This window comes from Aythya ferina, assembly GCF_964211825.1.
Source record: "Aythya ferina genome assembly, chromosome: 5".
Lineage (NCBI taxonomy): Eukaryota > Metazoa > Chordata > Aves > Anseriformes > Anatidae > Aythya > Aythya ferina.
The window spans coordinates 29,977,194-29,999,564 of NC_140301.1; the positions used below are offsets into that span (position 1 = coordinate 29,977,194).

General features: G+C 40.3%; 1 protein-coding gene across 7 annotated transcripts in view; it reads left to right on the forward strand.

Moving 5' to 3' along the window:
• Positions 1-22,371, forward strand: part of RGS6 (regulator of G protein signaling 6) — a 252,914-nt gene that overhangs the window by 5,658 nt on the left and 224,885 nt on the right. For all 7 annotated transcript variants that reach the window (XR_014693507.1, XR_014693508.1, XR_014693509.1 and 4 more), the window contains one exon: positions 7,118-7,222. Coding sequence is in view for 3 of the 7 variants with exons in the window: in XM_084520804.1 (XP_084376930.1) it covers positions 7,118-7,222 (105 nt within the window). In the remaining 4 variants the exon portion in view is untranslated. The remainder of the gene's footprint in view (positions 1-7,117; positions 7,223-22,371) is intronic.

Below are 22,371 nucleotides of genomic sequence, written 5' to 3' on the forward strand. Positions count from 1 at the left end.
TAGGTGGGCACTCCATTTTGTTCTGAATTCTTTGGAAGGAGGATGGGTGTATTGGAGCCAATTTCTTCCTTGGTAGAGCATCATTCTGGTCCATTAAATCAAAAATAAATTTGGTACACGAGTGCCAATTTTAACAATTGATTTCATAAAGGGAGATGCCTGCCTTGTTAACAAGCGATTCCTGTGTCAATATTCACCACCACCCATCCATCCACATTGCACCTTTTCTTTCAGTTGTCTTGCTCTCTTGTTTATCCCTCTGTCAAACAAAAGAAAGCTCTGAAAGTGGGAAACATCTTCCTTTTAAGTCAGCAACGCTTCTAGCACAGCTTGGGTGGACAGACCAGAAAACAGGTAGTGTTTATTTCTCTTTTTTTTTTTTTTTTTTTTAAATGGATTCATCAGGGAGTTTGGGACCTAGTCAGTGTCAGATGCTGAGCAAGTTCCTTTGTCTTGGCTTCTGCCCCTGGGTTTACTGGCTGTAATATCCAGTTATAGACAATGTTTTTCATTTTTTCTAATATCTACAAATACCTGCAGGTATAGAAATATGTAGACAGAGTATCCAAATGGGGCACGGCTGCCTGGGGAAAAGTGAGGAAAGTAATCACCTCCTGCTGTCTGTCAAGAAGCCGTGTGATCTTCTGCCAGGTAACTGAGACAGGCCACCTGTGGCTAACGTGGCACCTTGAGCGTGTAGTCATTTTATTAAAGGGCATACATAACCGGGAAAAGCAAGTGAGTGGTGACAAGTATGTAGAGAAAACAGCTGCTCGCATTAAATTATGCAGTGGGCTGAGTTTAAAAAGGTAGCCTGTCTATATGCAGGAAGCCAAGCGGCTTGGATCGCCTCATGTCCGAAGGCTAGCTCTGCCCAAATGCGATGGATGGCTGTGCCTGCAGTACGTGTCCTTGGCTCAGGAGCCTCTTCTGGCCACCAGATGGTATCTCCTCTGTGTCTTGAAGATATAATGGTGGGGGTTTTGCGCTTTTGTTGTTTTTACAATGAAGGTTTTAAAAAATGTGAGATTGTTTTGCAGCCCACAGGGATAAGGTTATGCATCACAGGACAGGATGTGGTGTGGGGGTCTGTGAAGTTGCACAATTTCTTGGGAAACTGGTGGAGGAATGAGTAGGAAGTTGAGAGCCTAACCTCGTGTAGGATCACCCCCACTGACTGTTGTGTGCAAGCAGTGACAGGAGAGACCTGTGCTCCAAGAACGATGCCAGCACGAGTACTGGTTTGGAGCTCTCCAGAAGGGAGCCTGGGAGCAAGCTAGCAGCCAAGCAGTGCAAGTGATCAGGAGCACAGAGCTTGCTCTCTGCCCTGGTGCTGTATGGAGATGTAGGTATCCCCACAGGATGTTTTGAGGCACGTTTTTCACTGGAAGCAGACATGCTGCTGTGTGTGTGCCAGCTGTGAGCTGGTGCAGAGGGCAGAGGAATGGGGTCCTTGGGAACCTACGAAATTTCCCTGTATAAATAAAATTGCTTTCTCATAAACAAAGAGGAAGTTGTTTGGCCAAAAAGTAATAATATTGAACTTTAAGTGAGGTTGCTGGAAGTGTTTATACTTTGTTACTTAAAAACAGCAACAGAGTGAATATTGTTGATAGTACTGCAGAGCTCAGCACTTGTGGGGAGGGGCAGAAAGTCTGGGGATGTATTTCCACTGGGAAAGTATTTTCAGAGGAACTTACTTGAGTTACTGTCTCATTTCCAAAGCAGTCATTGGAATGACTTTTATGTGCTTTGGGAACTGGACTTCACTGACCAGAGGCAGACCCCCTTGGCTGCTCCTCCACTCAGGGAGCAGCACTGTGGTACCTGGAGTGGCACCAGACCCTTTACTCGGGCACTGCTGACTGTGGGGTCGCTCCCTATGCAGGGATCCCCAGTCCCCCTTTCACCAGCATGTAGCTCCTCTGTGTTGTCCTCTAGTATGCACGACTTGTTGGATCCCTACTTTAATGAAGTAACAGTTAGCCAGGAAAAGAAAGGGAACCTACAGGTTTCCTTCTTCCCAGTGCAATGATAGAGAGACTTTTGTAATGGATGGGAAATACCAACTTGATCTTAATGGGCACTAATTGAATGTGGGTTAGCTGGTTATTTTTCCCTGTCTCTTCACTGCTGTCACTTTAATAACAAGATCTATTTGATCTGAATATTGAATCAAACCAGGCAGGGATTTTTCCTACTGGGTTCAGCAGGTGTGTGGCTACATGATTCCTCAGGCACGTGAAGAGCCATGTAGTCTAGATGTGTCCAGTAGCTAGAATGAAATTAGCAGGATATTAATGACGTGAAATCAATTTTTATTCTACGGTGGTGTGCTAAAGCTTCAAATCTCTTATGATTTGATGTTAGTAATACAAGTCAATGATAAGCTACTTTTGAAATACATTAATTAACTAGCACAAAGGTCATTTCCACTTACTGTTATCCCAAATTGCATTTCAGCTGAGCAGTTCTGATAGATATTTACATAGGGATTCATGTACTAGATTCTGTTTTCTAGGATTAAATTTGTGCAGATTACTCAAGCAAACCATCTCAGTTTATCTCAGATGTGCAAGAAATGTTTGCAACTGCCAATTTTGTCTATTAAGTTGACAAATTATTTGTTAAATGAGGATCAAAGTCTAAATATGATCCTGTATAGGTTTGTTAAACCCAGGTGATATTTTCAAGAAATAGTTTGCCTTGCAGAATTTCTTCTAACTTGGCATTTCTTCTCTTTCTGTCTCCATTATCTATAAAACCCAGAGTCAATAAGGACGCGTAGATGGGGTAATTTCTGTGAAGCAGATGGGTTTTTGTGCCTATAAGAGTTTTCTTACAGCAGTCATTTGCAGTAGTCAAGGTATTTTAGAGCATGAATGGAAAGCTGTTAATTTATTGCTTAGTTTTTATCACCAAATTTACATATATGCTGAGATAACATACTGATGGTATTTCTGCCTGAAAATGCAGAGGTTGTTGACTTTGAAATTTTGTTATTAAACTCCTGTATCAGAAAATGTAAAGAAAACCAAAAGGTTTTCTTGCTTTTCAGAGCAATATTTTATTGGTTATTCTAGTTTAAATGAGTTCACTGATTCTTTTGTGATATATAGGAGCTATTCTCTTTGCAGCCTCTGGCTTTGGGGGGAGTTTGAGGAGCCTGATCAGATAAGAGGGAGATAAAGCTCACCACAGTTCAGTACGTTTTGTCTGTGGCTGCTTATCTAGTCCAGCATGATTATGTTTCTCCAGAAAAAGAAGAGCTATTATAAAGAATAAAATAATAAGAAAATTTGAAAGGAAAAAAAAAAAGAGCCAAATGCATCCTCTCCTTTTAGCATCTGTCTTGGTATTTTTTCTGGAGGTTTTAGTTTAAGGCTTCGTAGGCTATCTTACCCACAAACAAAAAGTTACAGACTACTGGTTTGCTCCCTGTGTGTGTTCGAGTCAGAGAACAGTTAGCACAAATGGTTTTCAAGTGTTATCACTTGCTGACGTGGAGTCTAAATTACTGCAAGGATGGCTGTTGTCAGAAAAGTAGCCATGGGATAATAGCATCCTTTTAACCTTCAGGGACAGTTTTATTTATTTACTTATTTATTTTGAAAGCACACATATGGGTTTTGGTTGCTGGTGTGTGGATGTGTGCTGGTATGTGTTAGCCATTGGTAATGCATTGGTAACGGCCTGTAGGAGTGAGATGCTGACTGTGCTCTGAGGTAACAATTGGTGAGGATCTGTTCTGAAGACTGCATGTGTAATTTTAATTTTTTTTAAAAACATAAATGAAATGTCAGTTTTCACCTTTCTCTGCCCTGCATAACAGAAACAGCCATAGAAGAAGGAGTTGGATTCTCTTCTGGTCAATGCACCACAAACATTTACTTGGAAAGGCTCAGAGGGCAGAGGCTTTTTTTTTTTTTTTTTTTTTTTTTTTTTTTAAACCTGTTTCTGCTTGCTTCTTGAGTACAGAAGGCTGGCACGGAGGAAAAATGCTGTTTTAAAAAAAAGTCAGTAGGATCTCTTGAAAAATTAGTGATGTGATTCTTTCCTGCTGGGGTAAGGGTTTTTTTGTTGTTGTGGTTTTTGTTTTTTAATAGAACATTATTGAGTGGTAGCACTTATCAGTGCAGCTTTTTTGCAGTGCAGCAAGCCAAATAACGTTTTAAAATTCTGCCTGGAAGGAAGAGGAAGAGGGAAATTCCTGCTCTCACTGGGATCGTCATTACGACTCAGTGAATGTTTTGTTCTTCTTGGCTTCTTGAGCTCACAGGGATTCCTGAGTGAACTGTCTAGAGCTTTGCAAGACTTGATGTTGTTCGGATTATGGACATGTGTCCTCTTGGGGTATAATGAAACCACTGACAGGCTGCTCAGAGGCCACCGGTGGCTTGAGATGTTCCTGGCAGAGCCATCACCTGGGTTGGCTGGATGTGGACAGGCAACCTAGAGGTGAATAGCTCAAAGCTATAAAGAACGACCAGTTCCCATGGTCATTCTGTCTTTAGCTCTGCTCTTTTAAAATGTATAGATGGGGATGTGAAAACATATAGACAGGCAAAATAAACAGTCCAACTACCAAAGCAGTACAATGACTGCCAGGTTTAATTTCTGCCAAGGCTTTGCTTCCTTTCCTGTTGTTGCCTCTCCAGTACTCGGTGTAATCAATTAACATCTACTCTTTATTGATGCTGGCTGCCAAATACATAACTGTTTTCTGCTGCCACTTGAGTACTCTGTATTTGAATATCAGGCTTTTTTTTTTTTTCCTCCTTGTTGCAGAAAAGCCAGGGAAAACAACTGTTTGAAGAACACACTCACTGCAATCAGTAAAAGTTGAAAATGGTTGCAAATAATATCCAGATTTGTCATTTGATTATTTGGCAGTGTAGTTTGCCAACACAGGGAGAGCTATTAAATATGGACTTCATGGTCCAGCTGCTCCTCTCCCCCCCTTAATTACCATCAATAGTATCTATTGGGCCTCTATAGCTTATATACAAATAAGTTTGTAGTTCTAAAAAAAGCTAGAGTTCTTAGCTTACATTGATTTTCATAGTAAGGTAGTAATCATAAAGGAATGTGCATAACTAAATGTTCTTCTGATTTGTTTGGATTATTCATTAAAATTGAGAAATAAAAATTAGTGTTTTCCTGCATGTAAAGCTTACACGAAGTCCACCTATCTATATTTTTATGCAAAGTGAGTTGAGATCAGCAATAATGCCATACTTGCTACTAAAATAAGTGTGACAACCGAGGAAGGACACTCTGTCATTTTTCAGATGCATTCACACAATTTATGCTTGGGCTATAGGAAACTGAATTAACCATCATTTTATAAAAATATATAAATAAAATTATGTAAGACATGTTGGTAGTAAGAGGGGAAGATACTAATTGTCTTGAAGGAAATTATTAACGCTGTGAACCAAAATGAAAAGTATGAGTTTACCTTAAAATGCACCTCTACCCCTCCTGTTGCTTGTCTTGTTGCACCGGAGTAGCTGAGAAGCTTCAAGATGCACCGTGGTGGGAAGTCCTGAAGTGTCAGAAAAGATCAAGTGAGCTAGCAGTAGAACAACACCACAATTTGTAAATGAGAACGTTCAAAGTGAATAATGCAATGAGTGAACACAGCTAAATAATGCTGCAGAGGGCTTTTTGACTAGAAATTGGAAATTTCTTCTTTAAAGGGCACCGCTCAATTAAAAGTTAATTCCAGTTGTTTTCTTTTAAAATATGGATGATCTCAGATGTAATGTGAGGGGTAAACATGGTCTTTCCATAATGCAGGTGAAGCTGAAACTTGGGTGACCTGATGAATGCTCTCAGCTCTGCCTTGGCTTGTCATTGCCTTCAGGAAGTTACAGAAAATCTCTACCTCATTAAACTGACTGCGGATACAGAGCCTAATTGTTTAGTGCCTTCAAATCAAGACTGAGAAAGGCTGTGAAAATGCACATCAGTGTAAATCATTCAAAGTGCTGTAATTTAAAATGTTTTACCCTTCACCGTTTGTGCTATTTGATTTTTTTTGTATCTAATCATTATGCTTAAAGAATGTATTCCATTTCCTTTTTGGCTCGTGACCTGGGACAACAGTGCAATGTCTGGGCTTCTAGCAAAAAACAGAATGGCAGTAGAGTATAATTTAGAAGAACTTTAATAGGAGTTAAAGTTAATTGTTAAAATTAACATCCTTTAAATTTAAAATAGTGTCTAAACTGGTCTGAACATCTGTTATATGTGTGTATTATATGCCGAGGCATTTTGTCGCCTTTGGAAATGTGATAAGTCTCTTCTCCCTATAAATGAAGGAGGTGGCTTGATGGTGATTTATTTTTTTTAAGCAAGGAGTCTGTAGGTCAAGTATCCATGTATATATTTCAAGCATATTTCGACATTTCTGTCTCAAATTTTAATAAAATATTGGTACTTCCAATGTTAAAGCACCTCTGCTCATGGAACAGCTGTGGAGCTGGTGTCTACAAGCGGTGGTGTTACCCCCTTAGGCCGGTGAGGGCTGTGACATGACTCCATCTCATCTCCTTGCCTCCTCTAACATGCAACTTGTCAAATGCGCTGGTGGGAGAAAGTTTTAAAATGTAGCATTGGATGTAGGATGTACCTACATGTAGGTACATGTACCTACATGTAGGATGTACCTGTGTAGGATGTAGGATGCATCATCCCTGCACTGTGACCATATGATTTTTTTTATAACAAATGTCTTTGGCTGGAGCCTGGCATGACCTGGAGGAGATGAGGCAGTGCTTTCCCTGTGCTTTTAGAGGACAGTTGAGCCTGGTGGTTGGCCTGGAGCTTGCTGGCTGTGTGATGAGGAGAAGGGAGCAAAGCTGCTTGCTCTGCACTCGTCCTGGAGAGCAGAGAGCTGAGGGATGGTGCTGCCACTGCCTCACCAACCTCCCTCTGTGGGCTTTCTGCTCGGCCCTCAGGGCTGTGGCTTGTCCCGGCGTTTTGGTGGGGTGTCACTGCAGCTGAAGTCCGGAGTGTGGTTCCCCCATATTGTCCTTGTCCCTTCGTTGCGTGTCCTTCACGTGCTCCCTGCAGCCTGGGGTGGCTCTGACTTCTGTTCTCATCCCCACAGCCCCAGCAACGAGAGGCAAACATGGCCCAAGCACCTGCTGACCCTGGCAGCGCGGAAGCTGCGGATCCTGAGGAGAGCTCCCCGAACATGATCGTCTACAGAAAGGTAAGGAGCGGGAGCTGCTTACAGGAGCCTGCTCCTCGCTGGCTGTTGGCTCGTGAAAGGATCCTTGTCCTTTCTGAAGACAAAGCTGTATTGCCATCTGCTTGGATCCATATCTGAAATATTTTCAGTAAAGTAGGTGTTTTGAACTATAGCATTTGAGAACTCGGAAGTATTCCATTCAGTGGAAGAATTTATGCTTGTTAGTATAAAATAGTTGATGAAAGACTTATAATGATGTAACGTGAAAACCATAACTTCTTGTGAAGGGTTGTGATGCAACATTATTAAGTATTGTTCAAGTTTACTGAATGTAGCTAAAATAATTGTACATGTTTCCAAGCTTTATCACGCTAAGCCTAGAGCAGCTGGCGTGTAACAACCTTCTCATATGTTTTTTCTATTTTTCAAATTGCACTTGTTGTTACATAATTTACAGTTCGATTCTTTGCAGGTAGATGTTATTACTTCCTGCTGCATTGCTTAAATTTAAGAGAAGCCTTTCAAGTGCTAGTGAAATATGTATTAGGCAAAGGTAAAGTAACAGCAGTGCACAATGTCAGAAACCATTTTTTTCCACAATGATAAAGTGGCTTATTCTGAAGCACTCCAGAGGTGGTATTAAAGCTGAAGGAGAACAATCTATTTGCTAAGACAGTATTTTACTCTGGGGTAGGTTAATATATTATCTATGAAATTGGGTCTCTGTAATTTAATGAAAGCATGTAAATATTTTTTTTTATTCAGTCTGCAGGATGTTTCTTATGTAGCACGTGGAAGTGCTGGATAGTTCCGACAAAAGTAAAATCTCTTGTGTGGCTCAAATAAGCTACTATTCTGTTAACTTGGGAGCTACAATGCCAGCTCAAATCAAGTTTCCCTATGTAGTACAATCCTGGGTTAAATATATCTATCTATCTATCTATATATAGATATATATATTTAATCATTTCTACACCTTTAGCAAATAGCTACAGATAACTAAAATGTGCTGGGTATGCATCGTACTGTTTTCTGCTTGCGTGACTGCAATCTTGATGACTTTCATATGCTGAGAAAATAATTTAGGTTTCATACAAGAGCATGAGTTGTTTAAAGTGTTACTTTTTGATAACCGTGATTTTGGTTTAGTAGCTGCATATTTGGTTTGGAATCTGGAATTGTTAACATGGGAAAATTTTCTGGGTAATGTGTAGGCTTGTTTGTTTTGAATGTGTTATGAACACACTTCGGCTGCTAGTTTGGAAGTAGCAGTAGCTGGTTAGTCAGATTGTCTTTCTAGAACCCGTTCGCTGAGAGGTCCTACAGCAGCAGATGGAAGCAGATCTGGGACATGAAAGGAGTTTCTGGTTGCATGGTCTAGAATTAGGGCACTGAATTTCTTCTGCAGAGAACTCATTTACCGATGTTTGGAAACATTACTTATTTTGTTTGACTGTGTCTCAGTTTCTGTTCATCTCATGGCATTTCCGTTTAAGGATTTCTGCATTTCTTTGCCTGTTACTGTTTCACTATTGTCACTATAGAATAAGGCATGTGAATTTGGTGTCACAAAAGGGCAGTGCACTCATGCCATTTGATTCCTCTCTCCATACCGGTGTTCCCTAGATGTCAGTATTATCAGCCCTTTGTAACACAGTCATCTGTCAAAATGTGTGGTTAGCTTTTATGATGGCATGCCCCATGCACTGTTTAATAATATGGAATTCTGTATTTTTAACAAATGGACACCTGTCAGCTTTTTGTGTGTGTTGAGGGTTTTTTGTTTGTTTGTTTGTTTGTTTTTTCTTTCATGAGTAAGGTTAGTATAAACTGTTTTTTGAAAAAAAAGTTTATTTCTATTGGTGATTAACTTTCTGAACCTAATTTACTATTGGATATTAGTTATATATTATGCATCAATTATATGTCCCTTAGTGTTGAGAAACCGTATGCAAAATCTGAGAGAAGACTTCATTCTTTTGATTATCTCTACTCTCTCCAAATGAATGTTTAGCTCTGCATCTCTAATTTCTTTTCAAATGGCTTGATTACTACTAATGAATGAGAAAAAACACTGCACTGGACTCCCGGAAATACACAACGCAATCTGCCCACATACCATACAATTTAGAGTTGGTATCAGTTGGGTCATACAAAAAAGAAAAAAAGTTTTGGTTCTCATGGTAACAATCTCAAGATGCGATTCTTGATCTCCCTGAAGAAGAAATAAAAGTGGCCTTCAGTAACAGGACAGAGTCATTCCTGCTCTTAGTGTCAGTTGTTCTGTTGTTTGCCATAGCTGTCATGCCCCTAGAAGTAGGGTTTGGTTTTTTTGGGGGGTGTAAGGTGGAGGATGGTGATGAGGGAAGCCCTACACGTACAGCCTCAAATTGTTCATGCTTTCTTTACTGAGGCTCACTGAAGTCTCTTTGAAGCTCAAAAGCCATGAGGGTGGTTGTGGTAGCCTGCCTTTCTTTATAGTTGGTGGCAAGCGATGTGTGCATTTGAATAACAAGTCAGACCTTAGATGATGGTGAGCGCCCCTTTGGAGCATCCTCTGTCTGTTTTGTTTATGGAAAAGAGCCTAGAACCGTCTGTTCTCTTTACTTAGGTACGTAAAGCTAAGTGAAATGAATTTTGGCCATGCAGAACAAAATAAACTAATTTATTTTGACTCCAATTAGTTTGTGATATTCTCTATGGACTCCTGCAAGCAAACTGACTCTTAACTGCTTTGATTGTTACAGCAGATGGTCTCAATGAGACTTGTCTTATTTTCTTCTACCTTCAGGGTTAACCTTTTGGGGGCTGATATTTATCAAATTTTGAGGCATGTTATTTTTGAATGCAAAGTGTTCCGTGTTGCCCTGCTGTTCTGGAAGACATCTGTGTGTGAATTAGTAGTGCAGGTGCACTCGTTAGTGTGAGTGGTGGTGGGGGTATGATTTACCTCACCCTACACTTGTTAAGATGAATTGTACCCTAAACTATGTGAGATGTATTGACTAGGACCCTACTGATTTTACTGAATGCTCCAACATCCAGCTTCCAGGGGGTTATGTCATGCGGTAGACATCTATAATAAGGTAAGCTGCATCCTGCTCCTAGGATTTGGGCTGCCTTGCATCTCCACGTGTGTCTCAGTACTTGGTCCCCAGCTCCAAGCTGGTTATAGGGCTGTGGGTAGCATCGCCACAGGGGCCTGCTGTCATTTGTCTTTGTGCAGCATATCGATACGCAAGAGAAAATGTCAGGGTGCCCCCAACATTGCATTGCAGTGTAAGTACTGCTCTCTGTGTAAAAAGTCAGAGCCATGTTTTTTTGGTCTGGCCACATCTGGAGAAGATGCTGATGTGTTTTGGATTACTACTGGAGGAGTGGTACACAATACCTGAAACGACTTTGAAATGCACTCACCTCCTCTTCATGCGAGCAGATCTCTCTGCACAAGGGCTTTGCAGGTGTGAGCAACATCCCAGTCTTCACTGCAGTCTGTGAGCATTGTGTGGGTGCCACAGCACGGAAGAAAAACATGCTGTGGAAAGCCAGTGAGAGGAGAAAAACACACTCCAAGCAAATGGTAACAGAAAATACCAACTCATTGTAAGTGCCTGTCACTATGTTTTGAAATTGAGCCACTCTTGATTGCTTTTCTGGCTTCCAGGCCCTGTTCACTCTGTCCCAGAGGCCCTTTGGCTTATTATTCCAATAATTCTGGGACTGAAAGTTCACCTTCTCCAGCCTCTAACAAAAAATGAACTGCTCATGGACACCTTCTGGCATTACTAGGCAGCTTATTACCAAAGCAGTTTGGCAAATCAAATCTCCTTAGAGAAAAGACTGGAAAAATTGTCATGTTGTTGAAAGAAAAAAAAAAAAAGGCAAAATACTTTGGGCTTGGCTAAATAGGAACTGAAAATACCAATAAGGAAGATTTGTTTAGGAGTACCTGGGGACTATAACAAGAAGGATGAAAACACAGATGAAATGGGTAAGAGTTCATAAACTTCACTGTTGGAGATCTTTAGAGCTATTCTGAGCTTGCATGCTCTGAGGGATGTCAAAGGGTGTTGTCAAAGAAATGACCTGGGTTATGCAATGGTACGTTTCCATCTCTGCAGTTAAACTTTGCTGGACACATCTGCTATTTCAGTCAGCAGTTAGTGAGTTAACTCTGAGTTTCATGGTTACTCATCATAAATCTTTTAAACAAGCAGGAAAATCTAATTTCCAAAGGCAATTACTGTTCTAAGTAAATATAATACAAACTTGCAGCTGCCACAAGATGCTTTCAGAAAATCTGAGTTGTTTTTTTTACCTTCAGTATTTGGCAGCATTATTTTCTTCTTAAACTCTCATGTAAGATCTGATTTATAATCATCTTAAGAAGCAATCTTATGTTAGCAGCTTTTTTCCAGGCAGCTCCCAATGTTCCAGTCAAGGCAAATACCTGGAGAGTTGCTGTGAGAATGGGCCCAAGGTGGTGATGGTGGGGGAAGGAAGAGCAGATGCTTGCGAAGGCAGAGTAGAAGAAATGTATGGACCACAAAGCAGAAAGATGGCAGAAAGGGGCTTTTGTTAAAATTAGCTTTTCACATTAAAAACTATTATGCAGGTATTGGGACCTGATCAAAAAAACAAGAGTGCTATTTGTTTGCTCTTAATTTGTGCTCAATAGCACAAACATTGATCTTAGTAGATCAATGTCCAAGCAAGCAAAAGTGCACAAAACCATAAGGGGATAGTCCAAGGGATGACATTGTGGCAAAGGAAGGAAAAGCTGCTGTGTTTGTAAATGAGATGATATCTATGCATGAAACTTTTATGTGTTGTTAAATGAAAGCAGTCTGCAGCTTTTTTGAGGTTTCCTGAGTCTTTCAAGGTTTCTTGGTGTTCTACTGAGAGGCAGCAGCTCATCTCTCTTGTACCTTGAAGTGCCACTGGATTCATTATTTGTAAGGATTTCTGGTTTTTTTCAGAGCAAAACGTCTGTGCTGTTTACATTAGATATCGGAAAAACAATCCTTCACCTAAGAAATAGCCGAAAATGTAAATGCCTTTTAGGCATTTAAACTGCTGGATACTTTTGGCATTTTTTTAATTCGTCCCTTGAGTTATATTTTCAAGATTTTTCTGAGTAGAGGCTTTGGGCCTGATTTTTGTACATGAAATCTGAGATTGTCACATAACTGCTTCTGCTTTGCAACTGGTTCTTTAACTTAAAAATAATCATAAAATGCATGAGTTGATACCACTGCAGACTTAGACTCTTCAAGTTTTACCAAAAGATGTGCCTATGCAGATGGTAGACATTAGTTTAAGACATTTTAAGCAATTTTGCACTTGACATTTCCAAATTTCTACCCTTTTTCCACACTAAAAGCAATAACACAGGATTAGACTAGGATTGAATTCGAGAGTATTTGTCAGTACCTTAGGAGTAGAAACACTTCATTTTTTATAAGTAACCCCCAAACCAGATTTGTTAATGTTGGAAAGTAAATTTAACCCCGCCCTTGTTAGCAAGATGGATTAATGTGTGAGTTACGTGTCAGGGCAGCTTTACCTCTGCACTTCTGTATTGCACACAGAAAAGCAGGTTGCTGTCAACTTTTGTGTGCAGCCAAGGCACAAGAGTATTTGCAAGTATGAATTAACTATTACTTAAAAAGTTTGCTAATTTTTTTAACAAAGTGATTTGTTGTGTCAGTAGCTTCCGCTGTGTGGGGCGGTGCTAAGAGGAATTGCAGCAGTGGTGTCAAGTTCAGCCCTACAGAGACAGAGAAGCTGTGCCATAGGGGACAAAGAGCAGGGATGGCTGGGTCCAGTTAGGAGCAGTGGAAGAGAGAAACCCAAGTACGCTGGTAAGTCATAGGAGAAGCATAGTCTGGTGCATTGTGGTGATGGAGAAAACAAATAAAAGCTCAGTGTGTGTTGGAGAAGTGTATCCAGGGGTGTCAATAGCATTACACAAAGAGCCAGCGATGGAGCCTCATCTAGGTCATGGTGTAGTCTTCTCTTGTCATCTCCTGCCTTAAGAGATCATGACCTGATTATACAGGATGGACTAGAAATGAACAGTGTAGTTAGCTGAGCAAAGAAAGGCAGGAGACGTAATTACTCTGCAAGAGTGCTCTTAATTCCTAATTCTAAGAAAAGCGGAGCTCTGCAGCAGCCACTGCACAGAGTAGTACGGCCAAGGAGGCTAACAGTTTTTAGGATGGATGTCAGTATGTTTTTGAGTAGTACTGTGTGACGTGGTTCCTCGCAAAAGTGGAGAACATAGTGAGCCAAGAAGTTGTTCTAGCCTTACATATGTACCTTCCTCAGTTTACCTTGGATGGGGGCTAGGATACCTGCAAACATGTTTTATTCATGCAACAGCAAACAGTTTGTACATGTGCAGGTGCCACTGAACAGCACTAACGCCACTGACCTTGGCTGTGGATGTTCGGGGAACCTTGGGGTGTGGCTGGGGACTGTGGGTCTGATTGCTGCATCAGTTAGACATGTATGAATGATCAGTTCTCTAAGGCATTAGTGTAAAAACATGAGAAATCAGTGCTCAGAGGACTTTAGAAGCAGATTTGCATCATTGTCTACACACAAATGAAACTGCCACGTAAGTGGCAGAAGTGTTTTTTTTTTTTTTTTGTTTGTTTGTTTTTTCAGGTGGAGGCAATCCACCTACAGGGAGGGCTTGTGGGCACTTCATAGTTTGTTGTTTCTGTCCATTTCTTTGTTTTGTTTTGAGGAAACAGCTGAGCCTTAGCTAAGGTTGAAGATCCAACTGAGTAGGTGGTGTGCAAAGTTAAAAATAAGGAAATGCATTTAATGTGGTAGGTAGACCCTCTAACTATTGGCTTTTTTCTCTTTTTATCTACACCCACATCCAGATGCACATATGTTTATGCTGTTGAGGTAATGAGGATAAACAACCTTTATATTTTTCCTGGCTATAATGGTTAGCCTTATATAAAATATGTAAGTTACAAATGTTTCCATTCAAATTATTCTGCTTGCACAGAATAATTCTTCGCATTTTTGCCCACATGGATCTGTCTGTCTGTTCTTGGAAAAGGTGGCCTTAGCTCTAGTGTATTGTGTCTGTCTTTGTGGTTAGAGATTTTGCTGATAATCCTGTAGCCTTTTCAAATTTTCTGTAGTTTTCTCCATATTCAGAGTTAATTTTTGGATTTAAATTTGTTTATTTAGTTTTTTTTCCTCTCTGCCTCATCTTTTCTTTGTTCCTCTCTGTAACTGAAACAAACTGTCTCTTGCACCCATCAGAGTCTAATTACCGTGATCTATTACTTTAGCTGTTCTCAGAGGCAGAAAAAAGATGTGCCAGGACCAAAAGCTATGACAACTTCAGAGTGTATTTTTAGCAAAGCAACCAGTGCAATTTTAGAACACAGATAAAAAGGGAAGGTTCAGCTAGAGGGTAAGATTATCCTGTTCTAGCTGTAGTGTCTATTTGGTGGCTTGCATTTTTGGGGAAAAAAAAGTTCCCTTCTGCCTCCCCCGAGAATCTTTCCCATGTTGTTGTCAGCATTTTAAGTTATGGTTTTGGAATATTTTCATTATGTTTGATTTGCTGTTGTATGTTGTTTTGGGCAAGATGCTCAGTAGAAGTGTTTTCTTTCTGCCCAGAGCTTTATTTAGTCATGGGATTGTTTTGTTTCACAACAAAAACTTAGAGAAAGTAGTGCTGGAGAAACTGCACAGGTTGACAGTCGGTGTAAAAGTTCTTTTTCTGGGGGTTTCTGTTGCAAAATAGATCATAGCAATGGAAGTGGGTCTGTGGTTCAGTAGACTATCATCTTTTTTGTGACCAGGACTCAAACTGGGTGGCTCCTAAGTCAAAGAAAAGCAAAATCCGAAGTCTCCATGTAAATTCAGTGTATTGGAGCTGTGTACTTGCACTTTCATAACCAATTTAGCCAGCCTTCCTTTTCAGTTCCAGGTTGTTATGTCAGGCACTATCTTAAAGTGCACTGTGTGTACGTGGCGTGGCTGCGTGCCGTGTAGGGGAAAGCTGTTCACATTTTCACTGTGCTGGATGCAAACTTGGGTTAGCCCAAGGCAAGGGTGACAGCAGTGCTAATGAAATGCTACAGCATGAACTCACTAGATCATGATAGTTGTAGCTATGCCAGGGGGCGAACATATATTCCTTGTTGTTCTCCCAGTCTTTTAGGCCCCATTATTCTTCTCTGCCCTCAGTTTTTCTTTGTTTCTCTTTTTTTCGGTGTCATTCCGAGCCCTTACTTCTTCCTTGTTGTTCTCATCAGGGAAAAACTGCTCAGTTCACACAGTTCAAATCAAATCAGGACTGAAGTGGTTTATGTGTTTATTAGAGACATAATTAACTACCAATCAGTGAATCACATAAGGAGGATCAATATTCAGCATTACAGTGGATAAAACACAATACAGGACACCTACACAATGCTGATACTTAACTGAGGCTTCCCCAACGCCTGTCTGTAACTCCCCCCCCAAACAGTGCTTGCACACAAAGCTACTTGGCCCCGGTCATCCCAGGTGTGTGGGTAAGGGACACCCTGTCCCCATGGGGCACAGCCCTGGCCCTGGGTCACCCCCCACGTCCCCGGGGTCCCTGTGCTGTTCCCAGCCCCACACGATGGGGGAGCCCCCTCCCCGTGGCAGGGTGCTCGGAGGCGGGGGTCCTGGTGTCCCACCCTGAGGGCTCTGCACACCATAAAATGCAGTCAACTCAGTCGTTGCCATCTACTGTGTTGTCTTGAGGGGGGAAAAAAGAAGTGAAATAATAATCAAGAAGCAATGATATTACCAGTTTTAGGGCACATGCCAAGGAGGGAAAAAATAGATTTACAGCAGGAGGCTTCCCTAGCTGATTGTAAAATCTGGTATACATGCCTGTGAGTCTGTAGATGCGAAAGTGTGTGTGTATGTATATATATATATATATATATATATATATGTATGTATATGTATATATATATATATATAGGTGGTCCGTGGCTTGATGTCCACCTGGCGACCAAATAGTAAGGCTTAAAAGAACTGAGGAAATCCTACTTCCTTTTGCTTCTGCCTCTAGCTCAAGTCAGCCTGGCTTTGATGATAAATTCATGCGAACTGTAATGGGGGAAAAAAATGCAGCCCATCTTTCTCCACCTATCGAATTGCATGGCTGCTTCCTACTTACTACGTTAACGTATATCTATGTATATATTTGTTGTCCCTTAAGAAACCTTCATAATCACTGGGTTTTACTGTTGCTGACTCTCGTGGTTTTGCCTCTGAGACTCGCAATGCTTGGCACTTCACCAAGTACTAAGATGAAAATAAAGCATGAGTAGTTTTGGTTATTACAGTTTTGAAGGAACAAATGTTCCCCCAGAGCTCTGGAAACTGGAAGGCACTTCACATTAAAACAAAGCAGGATCCTTTTTAAGTACTCTTTGGCTGTTTGTTCTTTTGTTGCTCTGAATAGCTTGAATTGCCAGCTCTTATCTCTATTAATCATGTCTTTGCTCACTGAGGTAAGAAATCTTTAGAAGAACTGGTTATGGTGACCCACCTGACTTCTTTCAAATGCAGTGACAGAACATGGTGGAAATCATTCTTCTTCCATCTCCTGTATCTGCTCTGTGTATGTCGCAGCAGATCGGAACTGTAGGTCCACAGGAGGTGCAGTTAAAAATTTAAAATTTTGCCATTAGTGGTAGTAAATATGGTCTTTTTTTTTTTTTTTTTTTTTTGGTTGTTGTTTTTGTTTTTTGTTTTTTTTTTTTTTGTTTTTTTTTTTGTTTTTTTTTTTTTTTTGTTAGACAATATGCAAACACTGTCTTTTCATGTTAGGTTCTTCTCGTTGCTGCAGGAACAAGGCCATTCTTTTGTATGAGGGGGGAAATGGTACTAGACTCTTCTCCGTGAGAAATGCTGCACTTTCTATTGCATTAATGTCAAGATCTACTGATGTTTCTGCTGGCCATGAGTTAATCTGCTCAGAACAGGTGTCAGTGCGATGTTTCAATGTCTCTGGAAGACAGAAGAAGAAAAATTGCATGACCCACTATACCAGCATACTTATGGAGGAGTAGGGACTGTAGGTAGTGTTTTATATCTTATGTCCTGATTAATAAAATATCACTTCAGAGGATTACAAACTTCTTTCATAAGGCTCTGAGCTAAAGTTTGAGTGGGAAGATTCATTTCAATAAATAGAATTACATGTGCAGGACCATGAAAGTATGCAAATGAAGTTCCATTTAAAAACTCATGTTTTCCATCCGAAGACATTTTGAAGCACTCTTTTCATGAGAAGCTGTCATACCATGTTCCAGGGGAAGCAATTACTTTTATTCTTCTGTTTCTTTATCATTGTTGTCATATATCTCATTTTTTCTTCTTTCCTTTTCTTTGCATTCCCAAAGTGAAATGATCTGAAGGAAACTGACCGGTTAACCGGATGCTGAAATGCAGGGGTCTACTTAACAGAGGTTTACTCATTCTTGAGTGTAATGGATATTTTAGCTCAAAGCCTTAGATGTTTCTGAGGGAGGTGGAACCCATTCTGGTTTTCTGTGCCATTAAAAGACCTCATTAACGTTACCTCACAAGGAAGTGCTTGGATTCTGTATTTTGGGCCATAATTAGGTGTCTCTAAAGGTAAAGTGATGCATGTTTGTGGCATACACGAGAAGAAGTGACAAAGCATTATATAATCTTTTCAAATGCCTTAACTGAGAGTAGAATAAATGGAAAAGGTAGGAAGAAGCATCTAATCAAGGAACACATTAATTATTTAAATCTGTTTCCTGGTTGGCGTTGACTTACTTTCTCTCTCAATTTGGTCATAGCTACATTTTTGTAAAAATGTGCTTCTGTGAGATTGAAGTTAAATATAAATGGTTCTGCAGTTATGTTTTTAAAGTCTAGATAGAAATGGTTCTGTTTACCAGCATCTTCAAGTGTCTAGTGCTGCAGGGGTAACTTTTATTCTTCTCTACCAGTTATTTTCAGTTATGTTTTTCTCCTTTTGATGAAAATAGGTTTGGTTTTTATAGCACATTAAGAATTATCTTCCTTGACTCCTACCATTTCACAGGTTTTTCCTCATCTCTCTCATTCATTGTGGGTTTGAGCAAGGAGACCTGGAACTGGAAAGCTCTGGAGCACAATTCTCCTCTGCTTGTTGACATGACCATAACTGCGGGAGATATTCTAGCAGTGTTCCAGACAAAGAGAATATTTCATTCACTGATGCTGTAATTAGATGCCTTTCCCCATCAGTAAATCCACACAATTTTGTTAAACACGGGCTTGTAACTATGTACAAATTAGCTCATTCAATAACTTGCACAAAATGTCACATAAACCTTGGCAGCAGTGGCTTCTTGTCACTCGCGCTGCTCCCTGCTGGGCTCTTAATGGTAAAATTAACTGAAGCTCTGTTAATTATATTTTTTCCATGCATGGAAAAACAGAACTACAGCAATGGTACTACTGTTATCTGTTTGTACACTGAATGCAGTTCAACCATTGGGTTGTAACTGGAAAGTTATCTGTACAAAAACAATGGCTAAAACCACATTTTTAATGTGTGTATGTGTATATATATATAAAAATATATATAACTGTTCTATATATATAAAATGTGGTTATATATATATATATATATATATATATATACATATATATATATATACATATACACATATATATATTTGTAATGTGAAAGCATCTGTTCATTGTAAACACGAAGCCTGAATGGTTTTCCCTCGGTCCCAATACCAGGAAAGGTGACCTATTTCAGTAGTGATTTCTCTGAAAGCATTTTTGACGGGAAAGCACTTGAAACAAGTGAAGCTATAACAAGTTTTACTTCCTGCATACAAGAAAGAAACCTCTAGTTTATTTTTCAACAATAAAAATGGTGTTTAAGTTGTTGATCCAGTCCTTAGAATCACCAGTTTTCTCCTCCTCCCACTAGAGAGATGTTTGAGAGTTTCAGGGCATGTAGGGGAGACCTTGACCCAAGCTTGCACAAAATTATGAGAGCTTGAAAGTTTTGTTGTAGTGGCCTCTGTTAAACTGTTCATTGTGAGCGTGTGCCTCTGACATTCAGGGCTATTTGCAGGAAAAAAAAGAGGATTGAGGAGAATGCACCAAAAGTAGGCAGAAAGACTGTTGCAGACAGCTGGTAAGTGAACTGGAAGGGCAATGTGTTTTGGAGAGAGTTAAGACTCAAGAAGATTGCTTTAAGAAAATGGCATTTGCTGACCTAGAATTGCAAGGGAGATTTAGAAGTGCTTGAAGCAATTCTTCAGTAGTCTTAAAAGTATCTGACTCCACTTACAGGCTGCACGCAAGCTCTAATTGTAGCCTGTTGTCCACATTGTTCTTAATTGCATAACCTTGATTTATTTGAGAAACATTTAGCCCCAGAATGGGGCATTGAGTCACCTCCCAGATGCGTGCACACTGCGGTTATGTGCTCCTAATCCATTTGGCAGTGTCTTGGTAAATTCCTCCCCCCCCAGGTGTTTCTTTTGATGGTCTTACTGTTCTTCTGGTGTAACTGGTTGAAGTTGGTGGACATGAACTGAAGGCTTCATGCCCTTTAGGCCCCAATGGTCTCAATGGCGCTGAGATAAGCTACCAGGCAGAGCAAGAGAAACAACGGGGAGATGTGGCCGTATGCTGGGACGTACAGCTTGTGGTTGGGACTGCTTTACTTCACTGCTTTTGATGCATTTGGTTACAGTACTGAGGAAAAAGACTCAATGACCATGGCAACCTTTTAAATATGTCAAGCTGCAGAGAGATCCCCAGAGACATTCAAGGACAAGCAGCTGAGATGCCTCTTTCTCAGTGAATTATGAAAACATACAGGAATGGATAAACTTACTCTGTTATTTCAATTAGTTGCTCCCTAGTGTCTGACTTTTTTTTTTTTCTGGTCTTTTGCTTATTATAGCAGCTGACCATCTTTCTGTGCAGCAGCTGTGATACTCCAAGAGTATTTTGGACAGGAGAAGTGAATTCTTTGACTGGGAATCTGGCTAATAGGGGAAGAGATTGTCAGAAGACATGAGGTTGCTTTAGCTTCTAGGCTTGCATCTCACACCCAGACTTTTGTCCGAAGCGTAAGGAAATGATGACGGTTTGTCACCTGCTTATGGGTCTGTTGGAAATTATTTCATGGTGGTTATGTTTGTAGTAGGCACAAACCGCTGGCAAAGCCATGACCCTGGTCAACAGTGTTCAGGCTGTTGCAGAGAACTTCTCTGGAAAACCAAAATGAAACAAAAATAACAACAACAACAAAAAAATGCTGATAAAAGCTTAAATTTAAAGTAATGTGTTTTTTTTTTTCTAACTGGTTCTAGCAGTAAAGTGTTCTGTGGTTTCATTTCGGTACTTTCTTTTCTGATGTAATTTTGAAAAAAAAATAGAGCTGAGGTGTTGCAGTAGTGTGAATTGAGATGTCCGGAAAATAGCAGTTGGCCTGTCTTGGCTCAGATGGCTGTGGGTATGATATCCACAGGACCCATCAGTCTTATCCTGTGGGAATGACCAGTTTAGAATGGATGTGAACACAGAGCTACCCCCAGCTCACCTATTACCACCCCTCGTTTCAGAAGCCAGGATTTGTTCTGAAGGAGCTCTTCACAAATCCATTCCCTTTGGTGCTCAGCAATTTGGATAAAAACCACGCTCCGATCTTGAATTATCATCCAATTCTATTGCAGCAAAATTTGAGAAAAGCTCTTGGAAAGGTCAAAACTCAGCCCTAGATTGAGACTGGAGGGTGCTTGTGAGGTGCAGAAGGTTGTCTGCGTTGTTGCCATGAATGAAGCCAGAGCTTCACTAAGTACTGGCTGCTTCTAATGCCAAAACAAAATAAATAGACAGAAAAAAACACCCCAAGCCCAACCATGGGATCAGAAGAGACATTCCCATCACAGGCTTGTAGGCAAGCATGTCGTATTGTTGAAAGGAAGGGCATTTGCCCTAGCTCTGAAATGAAGACCATCAACAAACATTTTAGTCCCATGATTGAGGTTTACTGATCAATCTTTACCTCCTTCTGATATCTTCAGGCCATTCAAATCACCCCTAGTTTCATTCACTGTTCAGGCAAAATAGTTTAAAAAATGAAAATGATTTTTTATGTAAAGTCACTGCAGTGTTACAGAGGTCTGGATGGCATTGTGATATCCCCAGGCTGCCTAAGGATCAGGTCTGAATCATCTTTCATGAATAACGTCTTCAAAATGTATTTGCAACTGGTTGATTATTTGATTAATTGGGACAGAGCCATCTCCCTGGACAGCGCACTGAATACCGTTTTCAAGGATTTGACCATCACAGAGCTGAAGTGGGCTAAACAAAATGAAGCTGCTGGTGGGCATGGTAACAAATGACTCATTAAGGGGATTGGTGATTGCAGGAAAAGGACTTCACTGCCCACAGCAAACAGCTGGCAACTGCTGAGAGCAGCGAGGTGACAGTGGCTGTTTCTACCCAGAGTACTGAAAGATTCGTCTGTTCTGTCTTTGGTAACCCAGTGACCTTAGAGTCCGTACATACTAAGATTTTTTTTCACCTTCAAACATCTTCTGAGCCTTCATTACTAATGCTGGAATCGGATCCAAGAAATGTCTTTACCTCCATGGAGTGCTCAGTGTACAAAACTTGACGTACTGCTGACAGAAGTGTTTACCAAATGGAAATCTGTATTATCGTTCTGGGTTCATGAGGATGAGACCTTTGAAAGAAACATCTTAAATATTTAATAAGAGTTGTTGTTCATTGTTAGTTTAATAAGTTTGCAAACAGCTGAACAAATAGCTGAATCATTATCAAATGACTCTATAATTCACAGAGGGACTAAATGCTGAGAGGTACATTTGTTTGGGATTATCAGGATGAGAATTTATTATATAAAGAATCTTTTTATGAAGTCTTATGTTCCAGCTATCAGTAAGGAGTTTTACAGAGTTTCTGGTAGCGTTTTTATCAAATCTGGAGATGGAGACCTAGAATAATTCAGATACTGGAATGCACCCACCCTTCACAATGCCTTGATTTAAATTCTTTCACTACCTCACTGAGGACAGGTATTTGAGCCCAAACCTGTGACACTTCAGGTGCACGTTATCTCAGCTGGA